The sequence below is a fragment of the Rana temporaria genome, chromosome 2 (assembly GCF_905171775.1).
Source record: "Rana temporaria chromosome 2, aRanTem1.1, whole genome shotgun sequence".
NCBI lineage: Eukaryota > Metazoa > Chordata > Amphibia > Anura > Ranidae > Rana > Rana temporaria.
Window position 1 is genome coordinate 432254688 of NC_053490.1, and position 18858 is coordinate 432273545.

The 18858-nt window shown below is 43.6% G+C and overlaps 1 protein-coding gene across 1 annotated transcript; it reads left to right on the forward strand.

The window, feature by feature from the left end:
• Positions 1 to 5288: 5288 nt before the first annotated feature.
• On the forward strand, positions 5289 to 18567 carry TBL2 (transducin beta like 2). Its single transcript, XM_040338322.1, has 7 exons — positions 5289 to 5448; positions 9600 to 9727; positions 11953 to 12137; positions 12329 to 12477; positions 14992 to 15118; positions 16454 to 16606; positions 18031 to 18567. Exons 1-7 carry the CDS (start codon positions 5340 to 5342, stop codon positions 18485 to 18487), a joined length of 1308 nt encoding a protein of 435 aa, XP_040194256.1. The 5' UTR covers positions 5289 to 5339; the 3' UTR covers positions 18488 to 18567.
• The last annotated feature ends 291 nt before the right edge of the window (positions 18568 to 18858 follow it).

An 18858-nucleotide genomic window follows, 5' to 3' on the forward strand; every position in this document is an offset into this window, starting at 1 on the left:
CAATATTCAAAGCAAAAAAAGAACATTTCTCAAACACCATATCAAAAGCCATAAACCGTCCCCGTGAACTCTTCAAATTAGTCGCTCAGACTATGAACCCCACCTGCCTAGAACCTCCAGCAAATGAAACTCAAGAATTCTGTAATGAGCTATCGGATTTTTTTATCGACAAAATTGAAAACATTCGGGAAATAATTCAACAGAAAAAAACAACCAACCTCACTCAGCCACAGCAAGAAGAGGAAGTCAATACAAACATTATACAACCGACAAATTTTGTGCTGATCCCTATCACCATCAACACCACCAAAAACATCATCAGAAGCCTCCGAGACAGTACATCACCAAATGACACCATTTTGACAAAACTCCTGAAAGAATGTACCGATATCTTGGCACCCACCATAACACATCTCGTAAACCAATCATTCAAAGAAGGTATTGTTCCAATTTCCCTCAAGCAAGGGATAATCAAGCCCCTGCTAAAGAAACCTAACCTCGACCCTAAAGACCCAAATCACTGCAGACCGATAACAAGCCTGAACACCATCACCAAGACTATGGAGAAAGCTGTAGTACAACAGCTACAACTCCATTTGGACACACACAAACTCTTGGACCCACATTAATCAGGTTTCAGCCCAGGCCATGGCACTGAAACAGCACTTCTCAAAATATGGGATGATGCCCTCGAAGCAGCAGATGATGGAGAATAATGTCTCCTGGTGCTGCTGGATCTCAGTGCAGCTTTCGACACTGTAGACCACAAAACTCTACTCATTCGTCTGAAATGAAGTAGCAGAAGTCACAGACGAAGATCTACCTTAGTTCGCATCCTTCCTAGAAAATCATTCCCAGACAGTAAAACTAGGAGCCTTCTCCTCTGAAACTTGCGCAATTTCTTGCGGAGTCCCTCAAGGATCACCCCTGTCACCCGTGCTCTTCGACATCTACCTTCGCCCATTCCTCAAAATCAGTAAACAGGACCTGTGCTACCACTCATACACTGACGACACTCAACTCTACTTTCGCATCACCGGGAAAAAAGACCAATATAACGGTCTAGAAAAATGCCTTGCATTGATCGATGATTAGATGACTCAGGCCTTGTACACACGATAGGTTAACCAGAGGACAACGGTCTGATGGACCGTTTTCATCGGTCCAAACCGATCTTGTGGTGGCCCCATAGGTTATTTAACCTTAGGTTAAAAAAAAGCCAACTTGCTTTAAATTTAACCTATGGATTCCTAACCGATGGTAAAAAAACAATCGTTAGTAGGCACGTCCATCGGTTAAAAATCCATGCATGCTCAGAATCAAGTCGACGCATGCTAGGAAGCATTGAACTTCGGTTTTTTCAGCATGTTGTTGTGTTTTACGTCACCGCGTTCTGACACAATCGGTTTTTTAACCGATGGTGTGTAGGCACGACAGACCATCAGTCAGCTTCATCGGTTAACCTATGACAACAGTCCTTCAGACCGTTCTCATCGGATGGACTGATCATGTGTACGAGGCTTAAGAGCTCCCTCAAACTCAATGGATCTAAGACAGAATTTCTTCTCCTCCACGCAAACCGAAAGACAAAAGCTGAGATTTCATGGACACCACCCACCAGCCTTAGACAGATGATCACCCCAAGCACCAAAGTCAAAAGTCTCTGAGTTATCTTTGACTCTGAAATGTCGATGGATGCACAAATAGAATCAGTAGTCAGCGGATCCCACCATCTCCTCCGGCTGCTGCTTAGACTCATCCCCTTCATCCCAAAAGAAGACGTAGTAGTTGGAACTATGATCAATTCCCGACTCGACTACGCAAACTCCCTCTATATTGGCCTACCTAAATATCAGATTTTGCGTCTACAAGTCGTCCAGAGCACAGCAGCCAGACTGGCAACGGGAAAAAAACCATGGGAATCCATCACCCCACTCAATGAGGACCCTTCATTGGCTAACCGTAAAGGATCGGGTTACATTCAAAACCCTCTGTCTTACCCACCAAGTGCACACAAGGAAATGCTCCTCAATACTTGTGCGAGAAAATAAAGCATTACACCCCTAATCGCACTCTCCGATCAACTAACCAAAACCTCCTCCACATCCCCAAGTCCCGCTACAAATCAAAGGGAGAACGAAAATTTGCAGTCCAAGGACCACGGCTATGGAAATGCTCTGCCCACAAACATCCGCATGGAAGAAAACCATCGGGCCTTCTGGAAAAAACTTAAGACTCATCTCCTCACATGTTTGTTAAAAAAACGTTTACAGACACTTTAACCTCCCTGGCGGTATCCCCGAGTGTGACTCGGGGTGGATTTTCGATGCTAGGATCGGTATCCCTGAGTCACGCTCGGGGTAGATGTGCAGAGCGTGCAGCGGCGCGGCTTACCTGCTCGCAGCATCCACAGACAAGTTACTCACCTTGTCCCTGGAGCCTGCAATGCATCCCCGCTGTGTGAGCGATCGGGACCTCGCTCGATTCACAGTGTCCCTGTGTGCCGCCGATCTCCGTTCCCTGCGAAGTTACGACGCACGGGGGCGGAGAACAGCGCCAAATTCAAAAAAGTAAACAAACACATTACATACAGTATACTGTAATCTTATAGAATACAGTACTGTATGTAAAAAATACACATCCCCCTTGTCCCTAGTGGTCTGCCCAGTGCCCTACATGTACTTTTATAAAAAAAAAAACTGTTCTTTCTGCCTGAAAACTGTAGATTGTCCAAAAGTGTCCCTTTATGTCAAAAATGGTTTTAGAGCAGCTAGAAAACAGCGATAATAAATTATAATCACTTGCAGAATTGTGCGATAGCGATTTGTGGGGAAATTCGTCATAAAAAAAAAAAAATAATGACAGCGACAATTCTGCAACTGAGCAAATTTCAGTGATTTTGAGTTGATTACATTATTGAATAATTTTTATTAGAATTATATTATTATTTGTTATAATTATTTATAATTATTTATTATATTATAATTTATAATTTTGTTTTAAAAAAAAAATCATACCCGGGATGCCTACTACACTCTTGTTTGGACAGATTTAAGTGAGTTATTCCTAAGAATTACAGACCTACAGTATAAAACGTCAAATTTCCTTGCAAAATAATGGTACCGCTTTTGGTACGTAATTCCAGACAGAATCATACCGCCAGGGAGGTTAAGGTTAGGGGTTAATTATTTATTTATTTTAGGGCTGTTACTGATCAAAAATTTTCTGTTTGATTAATTGTTTTTTTTTTTAATCGATTAATCGACTAATTTCGATTAATTATAATGCACATACAGATCCAACTACTTTTAGCTGATCTCCTTGCAGGCTGATTCCCAGTGCAGCTACCAACCACTGGAAAAATGGATAGCAGGATACAAAAAACACACAAAGGCAGCGCTCGATGGGAATAGCATTAAAACTTTTATAGTCTTCAAGTAGGTAACAAAATAAATATTGCACTGGAGATAAAATCGATGTAGCTACATAAACTGTAAAAATGGTGCGAGTAATACCAAACGGTACCAAAAGCAGTCATAAAAACATGTAACTAAGTATGATACTGGTATAAAAATGTGTACAACGATACTACTGCTGAATCCAGATGAGGAGGGGTTAACATCAGTCCGTCGGCATGTAGATGTCCCATGAAGGGAACTATCACAACTCCCAGTGGATGGTTGTAGAATCCCAGGTTGATAGAGGGAAGCGATAGAGGGAAGTGTAACAGCCCTTGCGTGTGGCAGATAGTAAGGTCCCGCCGCCATGCAGATATGAAGGCACAGCAAAGGAGCCCTTCAGATGGGAACAGCAAGCCCCACCGGTGTCCGTGACGTTACTGGATCTCCGACGGAACTCCCTGAAGGCCCAGAAGCCGGCAGAGAGGTGAGTACCAACAAAAGAATTTTAATCGATCAAAAAGATTTTGATCGATCAAAAAAATTAAAGATTAAACGATTAATTAAAAGTTAATTTGCACAGCCCTAGTTTATTTGTGTGTTTATTTTACATTTATTTATTCATTTAATATTATTGGTAGTAGTATTAACACCCTAAGGCCCCTTTCACACTTGTGGACTGTATGTCCGCATTTTCATCCATCCGTGTGCGGATGAAAAAGGGACATACATTGGTCCCTATGAGATCGCGGGGTGTCAGCGGATGAACATCCCACCCGATCTCGCCCGCCTCCACATTTCTCTGATTCTGCAGACGGAGGAAAACCCTATTTTTCCTTCCGTCTGCGGATCGGATGAACACGGACAGACGGTTCGTGTTCATCCGATCCCCCCATAGAGGAGAGCGGAGAAAAGACAGGGTGGTCCCTGCACAGTGTGCGGGGACTGCCCTGTCATCCGCTGGCTCAGCGGGGATCACAAGGTTCATTACTGATCCGCCCCGTGTAAAAGGGGCCTTACCCTAACAAAAAAATGCATAAATAAACCATCCCAACCCTTACTCCTAACCTTAGGGCCCCTTTCAGACGTGCGGACCGTATGTCCGCTTTTTCATCCATCCGTTTGCGGATGAAAAAGGGACATACATTGGTCCCTATGTGATTGCGGGTGTCAGCGGATAAACATCTGCTGACACCCGTAATCACCCGCCTCCGCAAACATCCGATTTTGCGGGCGGAAGAAAACCCTATTGTTTCCAAAGCTCAAAAACGCACCAGAAAATGCTTAAATATGCTACGCTCAGGTGTAAAAGCAGCTTATTTAGCACACTGACAACAGGAACTTGCATGATTTCATTCCCGCATGCCAGTCCCGCCTTTGGGGGCGATTTCGAAGACATCTGTGCGGGTTACTGCACAGATGCCTGTTGAAATCGCACCCCGAAGTCACCAAAGGTAGTACAAAAACCCTATGGGAATTGGTGCGGCGTGGCAAATTTTGTGTCGCACCAATTCGGACGGTGCCATTGCCCCCGATTTGGCATGCGACTTGACATGTCAAATGGCACGCCAAATTGCTCCAATGTGTGGTGATTTCATAGAGAAAAGCTGGAGATTTTACTGAGGATGATCCATCCTAGAGGAAGCTATGCTGTGCTTTGTATGAGATGACCCAGCACAGGCTGACGTGTCTGTGTAGAGCGGAAGCTGTTCTGATTACAGAGCACTGACTGGAATAAAGAGAATTCGATTATTGGTGATAGCATTAGAGAAAGGTCATGTGATCTGGAGGCTAATACAGTTCTCTAGCCCCGCCCTCATATTACAAGCACACCCCTTGTGTCAGCTAATATTGACGTACAATAAAGTTTTGTCACAAAAGGGAGAAAAAAAAAAAACAGCTCCAGCCAGTCGGCGTGACGTGGCTGAGTGAGGGGCAGACATGGTGGTGGCGGCGCTGGTGGCCGTGTCTGTGGTGCTCGGGGGGCTCATTCTTCTGCTGGCAGTGTGGAGACAGAAGGGGAGAGAGGTCAGCGAGCCGGAGCCGAGCGGTGAGTGGCTGTACAGTGCGGGGAGCGGTGATAGGAGGGAAGCACTGAATGAATAAAGTGCATACGGTACAGAGCCCGGCTATATTGCCAGTGCTGGGGTCAGGCATGTACACGGGGAGGCTGCCGGGGGTCAGGCATGTACATGGGGGAGGCTGCCGGGGGTCAGGCATGTACATGGGGGAGGCTGCCGGGGGTCAGGCATGTACATGGGGGAGGCTGCCGGGGGTCAGGCATGTACATGGGGGAGGCTGCCGGGGGTCAGGCATGTACAAGGGGGAGGCTGCCAGGGACAGGCATGTACAAGGGGGAGGCTGCCGGGGGTCAGGCATGTACATGGGGGAGGCTGCCGGGGGTCAGGCATGTACACGGGGGAGGCTGCCGGGGGTCAGGCATGTACAAGGGGGAGGCTGCCGGGGATCAGGCGTGTACACAGGGGAGGCTGCCGGGGGTCAGGCATGTACACGGGGGAGGCTGCCAGGGGTCAGGCATGTACACAGGGGAGGCTGCCGGGGGTCAGGCATGTACACAGGGGAGGCTGCCAGGGACAGGCATGTACACAGGGGAGGCTGCCAGGGGTCAGGCATGTACACAGGGGAGGCTGCCGGGGGTCAGGCATGTACACGGGGGAGGCTGCCGGGGGTCAGGCATGTACACGGGGGAGGCTGCCGGGGGTCAGGCGTGTACGCGGGGAAGGCTGCTGGGGGTCAGGCGTGTACGCGGGGAAGGCTGCTGGGGGTCAGGCGTGTACGCGGGGAAGGCTGCTGGGGGTCAGGCGTGTACACGGGGGAGGCTGCCGGGGGTCAGGCATGTACACGGGGGAGGCTGCCGGGGGTCAGGCGTGTACACGGGGGAGGCTGCCGGGGGTCAGGCGTGTACACGGGGGGAGGCTGCCGGGGGTCAGGCGTGTACACGGGGGAGGCTGCCGGGGGTCAGGCGTGTACACGGGGGGAGGCTGCCGGGGGTCAGGCGTGTACACGGGGGAGGCTGCCGGGGGTCAGGCGTGTACACGGGGGGAGGCTGCCGGGGGTCAGGCGTGTACACGGGGGAGGCTGCTGGGGGCAGGCAAGAAAAAAAAAACTTTATTTAAAAATGTCATTAATTTATGGTACACTTTACTATAGTAACTCTTTAACCACTTGCTACCCAGGACAATTCTGACATTTCTCTCCTACGTGTAAAAAACATCATTTTATGCTAGAAAATTACTCGGAACCCCCAAACATTGTGTATGTTTTTTAGCAGAGACCCTGGGGAAAAAAATGGTGGTCGTTGCAACTTTTTATCTCGCATGGTCTTTGCACAGTAATTAAAAAAAAAAAGTAATGTTAGCCCATTTTTTTTATTTTTTTTTGCATAATGTGAAAGATGATGTTACGGCAAGTGGTATCGGCATTCATAAGGGCACACAGGCACCGCCCCCTCTCTCCTGCCACCCCTCTATCACCAATAGATAGATGCATTGTATGAATCTATCTATGGCCAGCCGCTGGCACCCCCTTGAATTACAGCTACGGGGCTTGGGGGTGGCAGGATGTTTTTGAAGCACCTAATTAGAACCATAGGCTCTAATGGGCATCAAAAAAAGGTAAACAGCGAACACCATGCTTGGCACTCGCAGCTCACCCAGCTGTGTTAGAAAAGCTCATGGGTCTGTTACCCATCACCTGATTGGCTGAAACGTCAGACCCCGGTGCTTCTTCCGGCTTGCCCGTACGATCGGCGAGAGAGAGAAGTAATCAGTCTATAGGGAATGTGACCCCATTCTTGCCTTATTCTTGCTCCCCAAAGTTCTCTCCTCTCCAATGCTTTGGCTACTAGAAGAGCTTGTTCAGTCATCAGTCATTGTAAACTGCTACAAAGTTACTGCAGATCACCAGCTAGTTCCGTGATCCTTTCCTGACATGAGATGCAGTTTTTTTTTTTCGATCATTGGAATTCTAACTAAGCCCTAGTGTGTCGCAATGGCTGGGCCAGCGTGTGAGCTTACTTGCAATACAAGGACAGTTCTGTGTAATTTGCTGGCACTATATAAATTCAAGCTACAAACTCATTCCTCCTTTCTTTGCATTTATTTTAACCATTTTGTATACAAATATGTGTTTTCTTGTGCTGCTGTACTACACAAGGGCCAGTTCACACCACATAAAGTCCAGTGCGGGTTTCTTCCTTTCTCTGCATCAAAAACGCATGGATAGTAGGTTATATAGTTCACACCACTGCGGTCAGTTCCAGAAAAAAAAGTAGAACATTCTACATTTTTCCTGCACTGGAACACTGAACCCGGTACAGTGGAAAAACGGAAGTAGAGAAGAAAAAAAAATCTGGAATGCATTCGGAAAGGCATCAAAAATGCACCGGAACACGTCCAAAATTTGCTAGAAACGCGCATTCGGACCGGGATCTGGAGTGTGTTTTTGGGGTGTGAACCAGCCCTAAAACTATTGCTTTTTATGACAGGAAAGCCTCTACAATTATTAGAAAACAAGTCATTGCCATGAAAAGAAACCCTTGTTTGTGCTGAAACATCACACGCTGAAATGTAGCATTTTAGTGTCTGACGAGCATGATTGGGTCTTTAGAATTTGGATAATGTATATTCTAAATCCACTAAAGTTTTAGCTCTAAGAAAGGAGAAAAAGTAAATCATTCTGTTTAGAAAATTGTATCCATTTCCTCGCGGTTTGCAGACCCGGTGTGCAATAAACCATTTTGTATGACAGATCATTCCGTATGGAAAAGATATTTGGTATCTGCGAATACTTTAGTTTCTCACAGGTGTTAGGGCAGTAGTTGCCAACCAGTGGTCCCTGGACCACTAACTATCTGTGAGAACATTTTGGGGGTTCTGCCGCAAATCAAGGTTGTGGCAGATGTATACTGCCCAATGTTTCCAGTGTTCTCAATGCATGCTGAGAGTCAATACTGTGAACTCAGAGGGAGCTGTCGGGAGTAGTGCAGACTGCAGAGCGTGGGAGGTGAAGGAGGAGGGTACTTCTTCCAATGGCAGCACTGATCAGAGAGTGTGGGAGGGAGCCTGGACCTTGAGTGCATGGCTGGATAAGGTGAGATCCAATGATGAGTCTATGTAAAGTCTAGTACACACGGGCTGAATGACGAGTGGCATCGACATTTGGCCCGTATGTACTGCCGCTGACTTCTGTCAATGGGGTATGATTGAAAAGGGTCTGCCGATGGGCTCCCCATGAGCTGACTGGAGTGTTCTGGCGGGGGGGGGGGGCAGAACACGGTACCACAGCAGGGGAGATCATTGTACTAACATCGAAAAGTTAGTACAGTGACTCCTCCTAAGGCGTCAGGCTTCTTTTTTTTTTCAGTGCTGCTGGGTTGAATAAAAAAAATAGACTACTAATTTGTACTATGCTTTAGGGCAGCAGTGTGATGCGGGGTGGGGGGCAGAAAGCTGGGACGTTTAAAATTCATGTTAGTGGTCTGCAAGATTCAAAATTGTGAGTTTTAATGGTGCGCAAGGTTGGCGACCACTGTGTTATAGAACATGTTGTTATGGACAAAACGAAAATAAGCTCCTGCGCACGGGTGGTTTGTCCAGAGTTATTTAATATTCCACATGGAACACACCAACAGTGTCAAAATCGGTGACACAAAGCCTTGCTGCCCTTCGTGGACGGGGAATGTCCTAGTAGAAAACAAAAAGCAAAGAAAGAAAGGCGCACCAGCCTAGTGTGTTACCGTTGACAGGTTTAATAAAATAAAATGATAGTGGAAAACTACTCACAAGAGAACTGAAATGGTAAGCTTATCCGCAATGTTGTGGTGGATACCCCTCGAACCGCACTCCAAAAATAGGGGGATGTAGAGGTGTGTCACTGCCGGCTGACGCGTTTCGAGGCGTCAAGGACCTCTTCATCAGGCACTGCTGAGCTCTGATGAGGTCCTTGACGCCTCGAAATGCGTCAGCCGGCAGTGACACACCTCTACATACCCCCCTATTTTTGGAGTGCGGTTCGAGGGGTATCCACCACAACGTTGCTGATAAGCTTACCATTTCAGTTCTCTTGTGAGTAGTTTTCCACTATCATTTTATTTTATTAAACCTGTCAACGGTAACACACTAGGCTAACATGTTGTTATGCTTTAAGTGTGCTTTACTGTTGTATTCATTTACTTTTCAGATTACAAAGCCAATGGACAAGCCGTTCCAGAGAAGCAGCTATCTAAGAAGCAGAAACCGCAAAAGCCACGTAAAGAAAAAACTCGGCAACACACCTTCACCCACCCTCTCCTGGCATCTGCCCTTAAGGTATTCTTATTCATGTTTAATGCACACTTTAAATTGCTCAAGTGTTCTCTTGTTTATGCAGAGCAGTATATTTATTAAACGATATGGCTAGTCTTACTTGTTAAGAAATTGATAGCTTTCTCCATCTATGCTAACTATTGTATTCTGACAACTGCTGCCCCTGCAACTGTCAGAATACCCCAGAATTACGAATAGGCTCCTTGGATTGGCAGTCAGTGTGACTGATTGGCTCCTTTGATATTCGGGTCAAAGCTTATTGAGCCAGGTGGTGGCGACATGGCCACCCAAGCCTCGAATTTCAGCTAAATCAGCAGAAATTAGTTGAAACTTGAGCCGGGCACGGCCAGCATAACTGCCCTTTCAACCAAAGTGAACTCATCCGGTGTTCTATCAGAAAATGCAACTGAAGTGACGTTCCGTTATGGCCATCTTGGTACACCTGCAGTATGCCTACAGTCAGAAGGCAGCAGTGGACATCTTTTATATACCCACCTAAGTCTTGCATTTCACACTTATTTTTACCAGTAAACTGAGCTTATCTAGTGAAATAGAGTATTTTTATATCCGTCAAACTGCTTTGAAAGCATCAGTGTTCTGTCAGATTAGCGCAAACCTGTGAGATTAGCAGGCTTTTAAAATTCAACATCAAAATTCAAATCCGTGACAGTGTCACAGATTTTCAAATACTGCATTTCACTATATAAGCTCAGTTTACTGGTAAAAATAGGTGTGAAATTAAAGATTTCGGTGGGTTTAAAAAGATGTCCGCTTGCCGTCTTCTGACTGTAGGCTTACTGCGGGGGAGTGCGGGTGTACCAAGATGGTGACGCTGATACGTCGCTTCGGTTGCATCTTCAGATGGGTAGCGGCTTGCTGACAGGACACAGGCACTTCTCTGTTGCTCTACCCCCGCCGTCCAATTCAGATCCTGCTCATCACAAAGAGTTTGGTTATAAAGCACATAGAGTAAAACTTTGAGGGGGGTGTGTTGTAGTTGGGAAAAGAAGCAGAGTGGGTAAGTGTACTTTCCATTAAGGTACACTTACCCCAAGGGTCATGAATAGACATCAGAAAGCCTTTGTCCAGTTCTTCTATAGGATTGGACAACTGTCTGGCTATGTATACTGTGTCTATGTCTGAAATAGAAAGTTTTAGGGAAAATCTACCGACCAGTGGAGATGAGTGAATTGATCCAGGTGGGACAGTTTAACTAATTTGTAAGCAATGTAAATCCATGCAGGATATTAACACAAGTCTGCTATCTGGCAAGAGTCATGGGGGCAGCATTCATAATTAATCATTTCCTTGAAAAGTATCTGATCTTTAGTATTTATTCATTTCTGTTAGCCAGGTTAGAATTTTTCTGACGGAGGGCTTGTTTACTGACATCAATACTCATCCACTGGCAGCCTTAAGCTGGGGCTACATGTGAATATTTAATGGCTTGTTAGTAAGATATTTAACCCCTTACTGACGGCTTTTTCCATTGAAGCTAACGTACTGTATGTGACACAGTTGTTGTTGGAAAGATTTAGTCTTTTACTAAGAAGTATTTAAAATCTAACAGGTAGCGCTGCTTTAGAAAGTACATGTACAGCATGGGATTTCCCTTCAAATTTGTCTTCATCTGGTGTACTTTCTAGTGCAGGGGTCGGCAACCTTTTTCCAATTACATTACACGGCCCCCTGCACCTCTGGATCCCTCTACATTACACTGCATCTCTGGACCCCTTTACATTACACAGCCCCCCTGCATATTGCACAGACCCTCCCTGCAGCTCTGCCCTTTCCTACCTTGCCCCATGCAGAGAGGGAGATGGAGCAGGAAGCTGAATGAGAACACAGGAGACACACAGCAGTACTGATCAGACAGTGGGAGCTTCCAGAGTTAACTTTTTATATTACCAAGCTGGTGATTGGTTGCTAAGACCACCTAGCAACCAGTTACCTGGAAAGTTAACTCTGGAAGCTCCCGCTGTCTTATCAGCACTGCTATGTGTGTCTCCCGTGCTCTCATGCAGTGTCCTGCTCCCTGCTCTGTTCTGCTCTTACTTACAATGTCCACGGGCTGTAGGTTGCCAACCCCTGATCTAGTGGATTTCACTGTCTGTATTAAAGCATCAGTGGCTAGAAAATTAGGATTGCATTGTAATGGAACTGCACTTGAATCTATTCTGGATCTATGAATAATTTTAATTGATGGTGTTTTGGCTTTTATCCCGCAGGCTCACAGTGGAAATATAACTTGTTTGGATTTTAGCAGCAATGGTAAATATTTGGCTTCATGCTCCGATGACAGGACTGTCAGACTATGGAGCACCAAGGACTTCCTTGAGAGAGAGCACCGCTGCATGAGAGCCAATGTGGACTTCGACCATGCCACTCGTGTCCGCTTCAGTCCTGACTGCCGGTAATGTGCTTTTCTAAAAATAATTTTTAGGCTGAAAGCTGCTAAATGCTGAAATAAAATGTTATCATAGGTTATTCACCATTACAAATACAAGAATTAGATTATGTGAATTGTAACATACAGTAAAGTGATTGGAAACCTGTGTAGAAATATTATTAATTGACTAAATTTACCTTTTTTTTTTTTCCCAGAACTTTTATAGTTTGGTTAGCTAATGGAGATACGATCAGAGTGTTTAAAATGACTAAGAAAGACGACTCCTTCATCTTTTCTGCAGCCCATGATGACTTCCCAAAGAGACACAAAGCTTCCATCATTAATATTGGAATAGCAGAAACAGGTATAAATAATACACACAATATGTTTAATTGCAGCCATTCTAGCATTTATTCCAACCTCTGTTAGCTGAAAAGTAATTAAGGTAATGATGCAAAAGGAGATTAGACCCCCTACTGGCTAAGTAGTACACTGCATAATATTTATATGAAAGATTTCATTTGCCTATGAAAATTAGAAAACATGTTTCATAGTGGTCAGGACCATACAAATGTATACCAAACCCCTGTACATTCCCTGTAAATGGACACCTGGGACTGATTTTTTTATTTTATTTGGATGCTTATCTGTATTAAACCCAAAACACCTATGCACGTTGAAAAGACATAAGCCAGGGTTCACACTAGTGTTGCTTTATAATTAGGCTTTTTTCAATGTGTTTGTGCAGTGCATTTTTACATGCGTTTATGATGCATTTTCATGTTTTATTTGTTTTTTTTTTTTGTAGCAGAAAATGATAGGAATTTATACACAGATCTCTGCCAAAAACTCCATAAAAAATGCATGTACATGACTTTTACGTGCACTTTCCATGCATTCCATTTGAAGTCTACTGGTGCACCAAAAAAAGCATCTACACCCTTTCAAAAAACGCATTGCACTGTGCTGCATTACTGTGAACAGGCACCATAGAGAATATTGTCATTTCCATTGTTGTGCATGTTGGCACGACGGCAAACGCAATAGAAAATACACAAGCGTGAACAGGGGTGGATACAAAATACATGCTTTACCACATCCAGTGAGCTCAGATAACTGACTTGCTTATATGAGTTAAGAAGTGCATTAGTGGAACACATTGTAATACTCTGTTGGGTTTTCATAACAGTACAAAACAAAGAAAAACCGCTCAGGTGTGGAAATCTTCAGAATAAATGCCTCCCCCAGGACCACAGGTCCAGGCAATGCATATGAGATTGCAAAACAAAAGAAAGGATACTTCTGGACAGCCGCACTCCGAACAAAAGTTGCCTTTGCCCAGGTTCACACTGGGTACGATTTGCTTCGATTTGAGATGCGATTTCACATGTGAAATCGCATCTCAAATCGGCGGCAACTACACCGTCATAATCGGTGCGACGCTGCATCTGTGGCGCTGCACCGATTTCAAAAAGTAGTTCCTGTACTACTTTTTGCGATTTCGGGCTGCGATTTACATTGATATCTGTGCAGAAACCTGCACAGATGTCTCTTAAATCGTGGCCGAAATCGGAACTGCCAGCGGGAGTGAAATCGTGCGAGTTCAGCTGAACTTCCGCAGCCCAGTGTGAACCAGGGCTTTGTTGTAAAAATCCAAGATAGAAAAGCAGCACTACGTGTCACAGCATACCAGCAGAGCTGACGCGTTTCACACTGTATTTAGTGTTAAATCATAGTGTGAAACGCGTCAGTTCTGCCGGTATGCTGTGACATGTAGTGCTGTTTTTCTATCTTGGATTTTTACAATAAAGGCAACTTTTGTTTGGAGTGCGGCTGTCCAGAAGAATCCTTTCTTTTGTTTTGCAATGAAAACCCAACACATGTTAATACTCACTCTGCTTATGTGCACTGGATGGGGAAAAGAAGTTCCAGTCTGCAAATGGCAGCCTTCCTGTACACGGCAGATGAATGGAGTAGCTGATTTATATTATGTTTGCACATACAGGTGGCTTTGAATAACAGTGGAGTAATTTTTATGGTCATATTAAGGTGTATCTAAACTCAAGAACAGAAATGTGAACTCTCACTGTACTGTATGAAGGAGCAGCATTGTTGCCCTAGGACGAAACGTGTGGATACTACAGATCACAACTTGCTCTTCCCATCTTCAAAACCTAGCCAAGAGATGTTCTGTAGTCCACAGACTGGGAACAATGCTGACTAGAAGAGTGCAGCAGAGGCAAAATGTACAGGAAGTTATCAGCTCACTGATAATTTCTGGTGTGCTCATTGAGCACTTACAATGGTACATAGTATTTAACAAACCAAAAGAAATAAAAAAAAATTAAAAAACTTCTTTTACTAACCCTTTAAGGCATAATCCACATGAAACAAGGTCACATTCCTCAAACTGCCCCAAGTTATCAGATCTATGTTGATATTTGAATTTAGCACAGTTGTGCGTTTCCCCACCGGTACCGCCATATCATCCATTCACAGGAATCTGCGAATGGGAAGACTAGAAAGTCCCACCTTGGCAGTGAGACTCTGAGATCGCGCTGACACAATTGCTGTGACATCACCACACCTTTTTACTTTGTCCAGTTCCATAACAGGAGGTCCGCACTTCCTGTATGGACCTAGAGGCGGAGGTGAAGGATTCAGGAGCCTGTGAATTGCTCCCACAACGTATTTATTGATTTGCAATGTAGGACTGAATGCAAAAATGTAAATGCACATTTTTTATTTTATTATTGTGGGTAATTGTATTTATTTTTAAATGCACAGGCTGCATTTTGAAAAAAATAATCTGGGATCTAAGAGGGAAGCAGCATTCCTTAAATCACAATTAAGTAATAACATTTTGGCTTTTCCACAGGGAAGTTTATCATGACTGCATCAGATGACACCAGCATATTAATTTGGGATATGAAGGGAGAGGTGCTCGCTTCCATCAATACCAACCAGGTTGCAAATTCATATGCTACAGTTTCACCTTGTGGGAGGTAAGAACAGTGTTTTATTTTTTCACCACGTATTTTGTGACTAACTGGGTTACATTTGTGGCCATATGATGATTTTCTAAATCGGGAATTACTATTCATATTGGCTGATTTTTGACCTTGCTGATCTTTCTCTGCCGTATAACCTAGAATAGTAGTTTCTCCAGCCAAGGTTCGTATTTCAGGACCTATTTTAGTGGTAATCTTTCAGGAAGCTGGGGGGTGGAGGGGGTTTATATAATGATACATGATGGGCCATTTTAGGATCTCATGCACACTGGGCATAAAAAAAAATGCCGAAGCAACTCTGTGTTGGCCTATGTGTCCATGCACATTTAGGTGTTTACAGGCTGAAAAAATTTATAAAATAACAAGTGCATTTTTCAAAGGATCTTTTGGGCTGAAAAACATTTAATGTGACTGAACATGGCATTTAGGCATGTTGCACATTTTTAAGTGTACATCTTTCTAGTGTTTTGTGGAAAAACACTTATACATGCAAACCTACATACACGTGTACTATATGCTCCATATATGAGTTTTTTTTATACTGCTTTTCTGCCAGCAATTCTGGCATTTTTCTGCTGCTTATACACACGAATGTATTCCAAATGTAGCACCTTATTTCAGAATAACATTTTCTAAGATTATTGCATAATGAAGAGAGACTCTGTGCTGATTAATACAGGGACACGGTACAAAAGTTTATTCAAAAGCAAGTTAATGGCTAAAACATTTACAGATCAAGTCACTTATGTGAAAAGTATAAACAAATGGTGTCAATATTTTAACACTTATAGTATATTAACAGCATGCACAGTATGTAGATGTTTAAACCCAAAAGTCAGTAAAGGGATCCCCAAGACAAATGCATTTACAGTAAAAACCTTAGTTTGAGAGCGTTTTGCAAGGCGAGCAAAATGTTTTAATACATTTTTGCCTTGATATACAAGCGATGTCTTGATATAAGAGTAGCGTCATGTCACAACTGAGTATAAAAAAGGAGAGGAGCCTCTAAGTGTAGCAATATGGTTATATTTAATGAAGGTACAACATTTAGCAACTTATTGCTACACTTGGAGGTGACTCTCTTCTCTTTTATATCCTGTAAAAAAAAATGCTTTGATATACAAGTGCTTTGGATTACAAGCATGTTTCTGGAACTAATTATGCTCACAATCCAAGGTTTTACTGTATTATGCTCAACTTGGTGTTTCTCGCTGAGCACTTGGTAATAGAATTGTATTTTTTTTTTTAAGCACTGTAAAATATTTTGTATACAAATTGAGCACACTGGTATCGCTACTTTCTTCTTCACGAGTATTTTGTTATTCAAAGGTTTGTTGCAAGCTGTGGATTTACTTCTGATGTAAAGGTTTGGGAGGTTTGTTTCGGTAAGGCGGGGGAATTCCGAGAAGTGTGTCGGGCATTCGAGTTGAAAGGCCACTCTGCCGGTGTATGTGGATTTGCTTTCTCCAATGACTCAAGACGGTTAGTAGATTTGTAATCTGTACCCCCAGTGCATTTATACTCCCATGTGAAATGACTATATCCGATATTTGAGCCGTGAAATACCCCACCCAGAGCCGTACATGGCAAAGGGGCGGAGATGCTGGTGACTTCATTGACCTTATATGGCTACATGGCTATATTTAGTAAATCTTGTCAAAATATTGCTATGTGGCCATATTATGTCTGTCTCCAGCATCCCTGCCTCTTTCACGTGCTGCTGCCGGGCGGCGAATTCCACAGTCGCAGCTGTATGGGCTGGAAGCCTGCTATCCTGTGACTCGCCTGTGGGTTTGGGCTGAACTGAATTAGGCCTAAACCTTATTTGACCCTTATCCAGATGTACTGTCTGTGTATGATCTACAACCATGTATTTATTTATTTTTTTGTTCTTTTTGAGGGGGAACCAACAACACTCACACCATTTTGTTTTTGCAAAATAATCTTTATTATGTAAGAACCCTTGACAGCATGCACAAACCCTGATAATGCACAGAACTATTGACTACTGTTCATTGGTTGTATTTCATGTCCTTTCACACATGCTGTATCCTTACTTTATGCAACAACACTGTTTAGACTTCATATCCCTAACCTTCTGTATATCTTGAAACTGGATAACCTATACCTGTGTTATTTTATTAATAAAATACATTCTAAAATAACAATCGGCAATGACTAGTTAGAAACTGAAAGATTACATTGGAAGGGTAATAAAATATTTGGGTAGATCTGATTCATAGTACATACAGAGCAATATCAGATTTTATTCTGATCTAGAGGTGTCTGCCATGTAAAAGGGGAGGAAAACATTTTTTTAAAGCAAAAATATATAAAGATTGTTGGCTAGTTACAAAGAATACATTTGTCAAAGGAGTTGGTATCCACAGACAGGGTGTCTACACTTTTGCACATATTCCACAATTATTATTATTACTATTTTTTTTATTGGGCCCACTTCACACAAGGCGGACTGCACCAGGAGTCTGCTTAGCTAGGGATCTGTCCGCTGAGCCTTGCTGAGCAGGCAGATGACTGAGTACGTGTCCACTCCACTTATGCAGAGCAGACACAGCCCCATAGGAACACCCACTCCCGTGGGATTTACTACCCGGAAGCCGGCTAAGAAAATGGCTATACACGAGGTATGTACGGCAAAAAAAAAAAAAAAATCTGCATACTGTCAATGTCGGTAGTGAGCTGAATGTAATGTTAGAATTTTTTTTAGGGTAAAGCCCCGCTTTAAGTTTGTAAAAACAAGCCATTTGTTTTGTATGTTCCTGCAAATTTGTATGTTCCTGCAAATGTGTTCAAACTTTTTTATACTAGACTGCATCTTTAAAAAGAGAGAGACCCTTTCGTTTGTTCAAATACTTCTACTATTTACCTAATTTGTTCATTAACAGGATGGCAACTGTATCTAAAGATGGAACATGGAAGCTCTGGAATACAGATGTGGAGTACAAGAAGCAGCAGGACCCCTATTTGCTGTTCACAGGACAATGGTGTGGGAGAGAACCTTGCCGCATAGCATTGTCTCCTGATGGCCGTGTTGTTGCCATTGCCAGTGTCTCAGATATCACGGTGTACAATGCACAAACAGGGCAGATAGAGGAAGAATTCAATTCAGTACATGGAGAGATAATCTCAGACCTTGGTTTTGACACTACCAATAGATTCATAGTCTCCACTGGAGATCGAGCTATCCGTGTATTCCATAATACAGCTGGATACAGAGCCGCTATTGTCGACCTGAAGGAGCTGCTAAAGAAAGCCACTAACAAGGGCATGAAGGACCGGCTACAGCAGCAAATTAAAGATGCTCAGAATGCATTAGATGATGTGTGCAAACAGGGAAAGTGATCAACTCTGTTTTTTACCATTTTTTTACTAAAAGAAATTAAAACCTTTAAATTAAAATATTTCTGCGGACCTTGGTAATATATGCTTTGCCAGCTATTTTGGTTGCGTGTGTGTTCAGTAGCCTCATCACTGACCTTAAAATTAATCTGTACTTTGTCCACGTAGGGCAAACACAGGTTCATATGAATGCAGACCACCCCAGTGGCTTGTACTTGCCTCCCATTTGCTCTCCTGCTCATCCATTCAGCCACCAGAAGAGAAACGAAAGCAATGTAATGTGTTAATTGTGAGTCACTAAAGTTGTAACTAACACAGGATTATGGACTGCCCAAGTGATGCTATTGCTTGACTAGGCACACAGAAAGCGTGTT

Excerpts from the sequence above, each read along its gene's own strand:
- TBL2 (XM_040338322.1), top strand. The coding sequence starts at position 5,340 with ATGGTGGTGGCGGCGCTGGTGGCCGTGTCTGTGGTGCTCGGGGGGCTC. Across the intron at positions 5,449-9,599 it reads CAGCGAGCCGGAGCCGAGCG|ATTACAAAGCCAATGGACAA; the intron begins GTGAGTGGCTGT and ends TTTACTTTTCAG. Across the intron at positions 12,138-12,328 it reads CGCTTCAGTCCTGACTGCCG|AACTTTTATAGTTTGGTTAG; the intron begins GTAATGTGCTTT and ends TTTTTTTCCCAG.